This window comes from Trachymyrmex septentrionalis, unplaced genomic scaffold (genome assembly GCF_001594115.1).
Source record: "Trachymyrmex septentrionalis isolate Tsep2-gDNA-1 unplaced genomic scaffold, Tsep1.0 scaffold161, whole genome shotgun sequence".
NCBI classification, from domain to species: Eukaryota; Metazoa; Arthropoda; class Insecta; order Hymenoptera; family Formicidae; genus Trachymyrmex; species Trachymyrmex septentrionalis.
Window position 1 is genome coordinate 88,855 of NW_017304770.1, and position 9,435 is coordinate 98,289.

At 34.3% G+C, this 9,435-nt stretch overlaps 1 protein-coding gene across 2 annotated transcripts in view; it reads right to left on the reverse strand.

Annotated features, from left to right (window-relative positions):
• Positions 1–6: 6 nt before the first annotated feature.
• The window catches only part of LOC108746245 (phosphatidylinositol 3,4,5-trisphosphate 3-phosphatase and dual-specificity protein phosphatase PTEN), an 18,402-nt gene continuing 8,973 nt past the window's right edge, over positions 7–9,435 (reverse strand). Inside the window, exon 10 of one of the 2 annotated variants that reach the window (XM_018482890.1) lies at positions 7–1,223. In XM_018482890.1, the coding sequence (XP_018338392.1) occupies positions 1,204–1,223 (20 nt within the window). In that variant the 3' untranslated portion in view covers positions 7–1,203. Of the gene's footprint in view, positions 1,224–7,469; positions 7,977–9,435 lie in introns of those variants that run through there. The other variant, XM_018482889.1, reaches the window with a different exon arrangement.

Genomic DNA, 9,435 nt, shown 5'->3' on the forward strand with positions numbered 1-9,435 from the left:
GAAAAATCAGATATCTACGTCGTCGAAATGAATCGCCCATCACGTCGAAGAGACACCAGAAAAGAAAAGAAGCGCTTGCGTAGTACGTATATTATATACGAATAAAACACATCGGAGAAAGATAATAATAAATAATAAATTATTCGCGCGCGCAAAACGCAAATATCGTTATTGCTCTCCTCGGAGAATGAATGAATAAATAAATAAAAAAAAAAAAGGAGAAACTCAATTTACATTCATTTATGCGCGTTATACGCGACAGCGCGTATTTTAGGGATTATTTGTATTCGAGTACTCGGGGAAATACTTCATACTCAGGACTCTCACTCGACTTGTTATACGAATCCATTTCCGACAGCAAAACGCATACGATGCGCGAGACTGAAACGAAAATGTTTGCCGAATATTCGTCTATTCTTTAAATAAGATCTCTAGCTAGCACTAATATGAACAGCTTTTGCACAGAAGAAACCAAGCGCCTCTCCGTGTAGTAAATACGAAACACGCTCCTAAAAGCTTCTTCCATTAAAATTGTTTCCGCAATCTTCATTTTATTACTTCATCTCAATTACTTCACGGTAAAACGTTTTCAAAAGGATAATTTCTATAATTTTCGTAAAAGCATCTCTATCTATTTGGCGCAGCCAAGACAAGGATTAATGTATTGACGCAGCGACCACTGGGCCTGAAGTTCGACTTCAATTCGAATAATACCTTGTCGCAACTTAAATGATACATTAATACATAAAAATACATTTGCGTTTATACAAAAATCATTTATTTGCTATCTAATAAGTCGTCGTGATTTATATAAATGTCTCCCGAGGGAAATTTCCGGCGATAACCGGGATTAAAAAACAAAACTGGCGCTTTATTTCTTTCATATAAAAGCCGTGTATTGATCACGGTAAATCATGAATACGGTAAATTAATTAACTCTAAATGATAACGTAACTGTTTTCTTTCGTGAAGCATCAGCGTGTGTGTACCAAGAAGAGTTTTTTGTGGGGCGGGGGGATGGCGGGCAGGGTGTGTATGCATGCGTGGTGTGGCAGGCACGGGATGGCGATGGTGGTCGTTTCATCTATTCGCACACACAATCGATTCGGTAATCAAGCGGTGCGAGGTTTTCAGCGGTCAGAGGTTGATCGTCACAGGGTTTAGCCCCGATCGGCCCCGCCATCATCAGTCAAGTCTCAACAGTCACAAATATGTCGACTCCCCTGCAAGCAGACCTATCGTCAGTCGTGGAGAAAAGCGCGATGTCGGGACGATATTGCAAATTTTCTGGGTCAACCAACAGCTATTGAGTATTTAGGAAGAGGGACTGTGCGAACTCTAATGCTGTTTATGAAGAAGCGAGGACAAGCGAGAAAAAAAAAAAGAGAGAGAAAGGACAAAAGATCTTTTTACACGCACATTTACGTTCGAGGATGTAAAAAGATATGAAGCTGACATTATTCTTCCGTTCCCCAGCTCTCAACGCATTTTTCCAAATTCCTCTCACTTTTTTGCGTATTTAAGGTATTATTTATATCGCAATGCTGTTCTGTTGGATGAGAATATCGTTTCAAATAGCATTTAACGTGTGAAAATGGTGGAAAATCAGAACTTATCGAATAAAAAAAAAAAAGTAAAAATGCGTCGAGTTTGAGAAAAATTACGCAAAAAAAAAGATAGATTTTATTATGCTGCATTTTATTTGCATAAAATATGAATTTCCCGAAACTTTTTTGCTCTTGAACTTACCCTGGCGAAACGCAACGAACCTGATTGCGAAAAGAAAATAGATCAAGATCATACATTGCGCTTACATTACTCACTCTTAGATTCATAAATACGAGAGACACGCTCTAAAAGTGGATTATACAATTATTTTATTTCGCAATAATGATAAGAGATTTTTATCATATGCCTTTATTACATTCATTGCAGAGTTCGATCCGACAACTAATAGTTATTAGTGTCAATGCTTGCGATCGCAATGGGGTTGTTAAGGCAGGAATATTAATACAAGTTATATCGAACATGTTTTCTCGGACAAAGGACAGGCTTATATAGACGCAGACAGACATATCCGTAAACATGATAAAATATAACTCTAGAGTTTGTGCGCGCTTTAATCTCTTTATAAATTCTGGAAATGATCAACTGGTATAAATTTGCAGTTTTCGTTTACAAATATTCTCTCATAATTGTATTGTACAATATCTACGTGTTGGAGAAAGTAAAAATCGAAGGAAAAGATGCGGCTCGTTCGAAAGAACACGAACAGGGATATTCTTACACAAACTGCATCGTGTAACATTTATTTGTCAGTAACTAACGTATGTATATATTCACAATTTTATGACAAAATTTTACTCTCGTCGACACCGACTGGTGCGATATAAAAAATCGGCGAAGTAAATGTACCTTATTATCGGATTGCTCCGCGCCCTTTAAATTGATCTCTATTTAATCCATATTTTTGTTTCGTTCTAAATGATAAGTGACGGGTAATTCACGCGTAATCGTTTTAATTAATATTCGTATATAATATAATATGAGATCCTATATATTTATACGCATCGAGAGGTACGGCATACATACCTGCATCCAATTTAACAATAAAGAGAAAGTACAAAAATATGTTTATCGCGTAGATGTAAAATCGATCGAGTGTCGAGTAAACGCGTTCGTGTAACAAAATGTACGAGAAAGAGTTTCGTTCGTCGCGTTTGTGAATTCTTATACGAGGCGATCCAGAAAAATTGGAGATTGGGAAAAGGAATGTATTCTCTGAAGAGAGGGCGACTCTTTCCATTCAAACGTGTATGAACAAAAGATTATGTCTCACAAAAAATCAATGATATAAATAATATTAACATAATATTAAAAAAAAAAAAAATCAATGATGTAACATTAATATCTCCTATGTAATTTTTTTAATTACATGCCACGATATATAAATAGACAAATTTAATGAAAAAGTACATAGACAGACAAGATTTTATATTTTTTTTTAGTTAGCAAAATACGAGATGTTATTTCTTTATGAAGTTCTGTTTATAAAATCCGCTTATCTGTGCAAGTAGCAATTACATAATATAAGAGAATTAGACTGTAGACAACTATAATCGAATTCTCTTATTTAAAAAAAAATAAGAGGGCTAAAAAATACATCTCTATTATGTCACCCTTTTTCTGGATCGCCCAAGCGTCTTTTAATGTAGGATTATTGTCGTGGATCGACAATAATGATAACTTTATGGTAATCTCCATAAAGCTCTACGCGCAACAGTAGGAATAACAAAAACCGATCATTAATACGCGGCGGCGTACAAAAATTCAAGTACATGCTGTTTTAGGTAAAGTCGGCCTTAAATCGTCCGCCGGTGTTAAAAATAAGCTTCTCGCGCCGCTTTTATCGCGACTCGTAGTTGACGTGTATACTGATCAGCGGGAGGGGAAACTTCGGTTCTGGGATTTTCTCTCACTTTTTTTTTTGCGAGATACCGAGATTACCGAGTTCGCTCTTTAGACTCACTTAAACGCAACAATCACTGGTACGCAGATATATATAGCAAGGTAATCGGAACGCCCATTTCTCATCTTTTTTTCTCACACGCACTTTTGTACAACGAATTTGTTTTGTCATGTCGAAAGAAACGGCTTCGTTGATTCTCTCCTCGTCGGCTTCGCTATCGACAGCACAAACGGGAATTGTTCCAATTCTCAATTATTTCTTCCTCGTGTTTCGCACGAAAGTGAATCCTCCCCAAATCCAAATGGGTCTAATTTTTCGATTAATAAATGATACATCAATCGATGTGGGTCCTCTACAAATTATACATCTAGGTGCTTCCAATTATATTACATTATATTCGAGAACGCGCCGAAAGAATATCGAGGATAAAGTCTGAATAGTTTCGAGAAGGCAAGAAAATTCTTTAAACATTCCATCGTCTGAATTATACTAGAAACATAAATATTTTCTTAAATAGGATTATAAGCAATTTTTAAGGCAATTTTTAATAACAAAAATAGTATCGTATTACGAAAAGTTTTAATTTTCATTTCAAAGAAACGTTCAAGCTGAAACCCTTTGTCCTGGATATTTCTTCATATCCTCAGATCCAAGTACGTGTGTATCACGTTTCTGATGGACCACTTTGTTAAAATTATAACTCGGTTAAATCGCAATTTTGATTTACAGCTTTGTTTTACGCTACGTGTAGGAACATTGACGTTATTATTTTACGGAAGCTTTAAGGGAAACCCCTAAAACCTTCTAAATTAACTAGCGAAAGATCCAGGTCAGTGGGAGCTTGCTGATAATTATCAGACATATGTGGCTGCATGATTATTAACACATTTAAAATCCAGTAATATTTTTCGTACACAAATATCAATTAATCGTATTAATTGATATACTTATCACTTGACATTGAAAGTAAATTGACCAATATCATAGTTGCTTAAATATCAACAAAAAAAAAACAAATGTAGAAAATATAGCATCTCCAAGCTGCATAACACTGGTGTCCCAGTTTTTAAGTTTTATCGCTTGATCATCATATTTGAAGTTGCAAAAATAATTTTGGAAAATGTTCGATCAATCATTGTAACTAGATTATCAAGAATGAAAGTTAGATTATCTCCGCCTTCTCTTTTCTATCACTTTAATTATTTGTAAAAGAAGAGTATAAAGTGTCTTATACGACAAAAAAAAAAACACTTCCACTCATTTGCCGTTTAAGCAACATCTTTCCTAACGATAGTCGTAACGAAATTTGTCTGTACATTTTATTAATCGAAAAAGTCAACCATTGCCGAGCGTTTGCCGATTGCGTTCGCCCGCGAACGATGTGTTTCTCTCGGAGATTATGCAACAACGACTCGCGGCTTCCAAATGTGTACCAGGAAGCTGGACAGATGTGTATGTGTATACATATATATATGTATGTATATATATATAAATGAGAGATGCCCAGATATACCTCATACACACGCGTGCACCCACATACACGCACACACACACGCACGCACGCACGCACGCACGCACACACACACACACACACACACACACAAAATTCTCAGAAGAAGTTTATTAAAGTCAGCATTCATAAAGAGGTGCAGTTTTTTTTCTGAGACAGGCAGATGGTTTCGCAGTGTGTGGTTTCATAGTGTTAGAACATAATCCTAACTATACGCGCGCGTTACTAGAATGCTCTATCGATGCAACACAAGACAATGCAACGGACCAGGGATAACGGATCGCACCGGAAAGAAGTTCAGGATGTCGAGTCGGCATAAGCTCTCTCTGTATGAACATATCTCATTATACACGCAAGGATGTCCACAAAGAATCCACAATGGGAAATCCTTGAATGTATCTACTATACTTATTAAGCACTTTGTATGCTGAAATAGTGCTGAATATTAAGTGGAAAGAATATTTAAAGGGCAATATATATTTTTTTTCTTTTTGTACACTCTTGCGCACGGTGAACCGTGCTGAAAATTTACGTCGAAAAGATATCGCATACGAGATGAAGAATTTGAGAATCGAACACCTTTCGCCTTTCTATACAACAACAGAAAAGTATCAAATAATGAGCCTTTCTACAAAATCATTTTGTGAAATAATAGAATTAGATGCAGGATGTCTCAAAAATACTGATATGATCAGTTATATATCTCTCAGTTACAAGTTTCTTGATGAATTAAATGTCTTATTCAATATGAACTTTAAAAAAAATATTATTACTTTTAACATAAAAAAAAATTGCGACAAATTGATCTTCAAGAGGAAAATCTATGCAAAATAACGTATGAATAAATTGATTTCCCAGTTAATTTTAAAGGACCTTCACTTTACTTACTCTTAAAAATTAGAAAAGCCGTGCGAAAAATGCGACAAAATTCGATAAATTTTGTTGTATAAAAATCGGATCTAAATTCTCCGGAGCACAAGGACAGAATCTGGAGAGAATCATCCTGCTTACAATTAGATGTAAATAAAAATCAAAGAAGATTTTCGATCTCTCAAACGCGCATTACCAGTCAATATTGAGCTCTATCAGCACAACAAATCCCCTGCGAATCTTGCTCGATTACAAGCGTACGAACCACGAGAGATTCGCAAGGTTACATACGATGAGAATCGGTTCTTTCAGCGAAGAAATCACGATGGCGGTTGCATTCCATACAATATTCTCTCTAGACGTTATTATTATTGACTTACGATATTTATTCTTATGAAAATATTCGTTTTTTTTACAGCATTATTTTCTCATTTTCTTTTCTTTCATCTCAGTTCATATATAGTTCATATAAACATGCATTTCTGCTACGCCATATATGTATATATAGCCCGTTCATTTGTTTTCGACCATACTTCCTCTACCTAACAGACACAACGTTTCTACGTCTGTCGTTTTGAAATTTGGCTGTATACTTATTCTTTTCTTTCTTTTTTAATTAAAAAGAAAACCATCAATCACAGGTTTGCAAGCGGAAAAAGGATGGATAAATTATAAAATACGTATATTAATATATTGAGCTTGGAAGTTCTCTATTCTCGCATTTTGCTTCGTTCGAGTAAGTGATATACAAAACGGGATAGCCTCATGAAGTATTTCTCGAATATTTGAATGCTTAGAAAAGATCATAGTAACTCTCTCATTTCGCATTTAGACGAAAATAACATTATAAATACGCGTCCATCATCAATTTAGTGTCCAAGAATTTACAAGCTCACTTATAACAAATCTGTAAGAATCGCATGTTTAGCCTTAAAAGCTTCATTTAGACAAATTTCGCCAATTTCTTAAGCTTTTACATGCATAGACAATTTTCAGCACAATTCGATGGATCTGTATTCAATAGGTAGTTCAGGTTAGTCAGAGAATAAAATTTTAGCGAGAAAAATTAATTAACCGATATATTAACCGATATATTAGTATCAATTATATCTAGACATTAATTGTTAAAAATTAATCAAAAATTTAACAAAAATCTGTATTTACGTGCCTCTTTAGAAAATAAATATTTGAGATGTACTAATAATAAGTATATATAAAATGTTTGCATTTACGTATAAGATGTCTTGTAATTTATTTGTAAGATATTTTCCAATAAAGTTTCTTCAGATATATTCGGATAAATGAGAACTTGTTCGAACATAACAAAAATTGTCTATGTGTCCAATTGCCATATAAAAAGAATTAAGTGCCATGCACAGAATGAAGTGAGCAATGTTGTTCACAAACGATATCGCTTACAGAAAATAAAAAAAGAAAGGAAAAGTCTAAGTAAAATGTGCTTAATATAAAGAGTACATTATTAGTAAATCTGTGAATACGTTAATTTTGATTAGGTTCTTACGGATAATAAATACTTTCGTCCAATTATATACTCAGGTCTTTTCGCGCTCTCTTTCTCGCTCATTTTCTCTTCCATTTTCTCTCTCTCTCTCTCTCTCTCTCTCTCTCTCTCTCTCTTTCTCTCCCCCTCTCTCTTTCTCTCTCATATTCCACATCCATTCATAACAATAATCATTCGCAAAACCTAATCTCTACGCTTCTCTGTTTCGTGTAAATCGTGTAAAATCATCGTCAATCAACGTCAAATCATAACGGCAAGAAAGCTATTATTCTCAATATCTTTTTTCCTTCTTCATGTAGAAAAAAAAATCACATTGGCTTGTTCTCTGTGACTCTAAAAAGAATACTAACTCAAGTACAAAAGCTTAAACGTAAATGTGGACGCGTAGTTTCTTCGACGCGGTAAGGTGTTTTATGATGCACAGCATAATTTCCGTGTCCATGTGTGAATGTATGTCTGTATACATATATGTAGATCTGAAAATTTATTAAATATTAATGAAGTCGAAGGATGATTAGGGGGTGATTGGCGATGGGCTCACGAAAGATCTATCATCCCTCCATCCGATAGAAGACGGTATCGGCCGACGCGCTGGTCCAAGTCCACTAAGGGTGAACAGACACAGAGACATAATCGGTCAGTCAGTAGTCAATGGCTTATTTTAACAATTTTACATGTAAAGAACGACGGTGGAAGGCAAAGTGCTTCTTTCGTTCTAATTTCATTTAATTCTTTCACTCAAATTGTAAAGCGAAACACGTCAGAATTCTATTATTGGAAACTCGAAATTTATCTTTAGATATGCGAGAGTATCTTATATCGGAAAACTGGATGGTGTGATAATTCGATTGATGAATTGATTGTTATGTGCGGATTAGTAAAGAGAAAAATTATGTCCGTTAAATTGACTCGTCACTCCTACCGTCACCTTCACTTTGAGAAACATTATCTTGTCCTACAAAACTTGTAAATGATATGATACTGATAATACGTAACAAAGATAGATGAACCTGCAACAATATACAATCTGACGGCATGCATAAATATACTGACGGCAGTATAAACATATTAAGAACAATAACGATACACTAAATAGAGAACAGTGCAGTGTTGAGTCACAAAATATTTCCTATTTTACAGAACAACATGGTTCATACAATGTGATCGTGATCGTGTTTTAATAATTAATGCAATATGTAAACAATATAAAGAATAAAAGTGAGCATGTAAAGAACACTTGAAAAAAGACTGCTTCTGATGCAATTTTCAGACGTATTAATTATAAAAAAGATATCTGAGAAAGATTATTTAAAAAGATATCACGAGATAGCGCAATGCAATTTTTAAATTAAACTTTTCGATCAAGAATTCGATATAAAAACTTTTAAATTATAATAATCTTCAGAAAATAAAAACTTTGTATACGCAAGCAAGATTTAAAAACAGAATTTCCTTCGGCAGTCTCCTTGCAATTGCGATGTGAATCAGGATATATTTCTACACATAAAAGCGGATGTAATAACGCATTCAGTGCAATAGATAGAACGCAAGCCTTTTAAAATTAATCTAATCCGATTTCAAATGTGTATTATAATAGATATACTTCGATTTTCTCAACGAGCGTGAGGGTATCAAGCTGAAAATATAATTGCAGTTACGGATGTTGTAAACGCTAAACGATCCTTTCAGAAGAAAGAGAAAGAGAAGAGAGAATGGTTGAGAATGTAAAGAAAAAACATTGGAGATAGGATTGAAAAAAGTAATATGTATGTTTCTCTACAGAAATAGGCGCTGCAAATAGAAAATGTTACAAAATGTATAGTACCACGTATTTGTATATAATGTATATATGCATATATATAATCCTTAAAAGTATCGAATTACAGAAGTACATTCGTAAACATAGTAGTACATTCGTAAACATGGTAGTACTTTGAAAAATCGTTAACATCTCAATTACGTTAAGTAATAATTGTAAAGATGTTCTCGTGATTGATTGGAGAATAGCGACATATGTATGTATGTGTATATATATATATATATATATATATATATATATATATA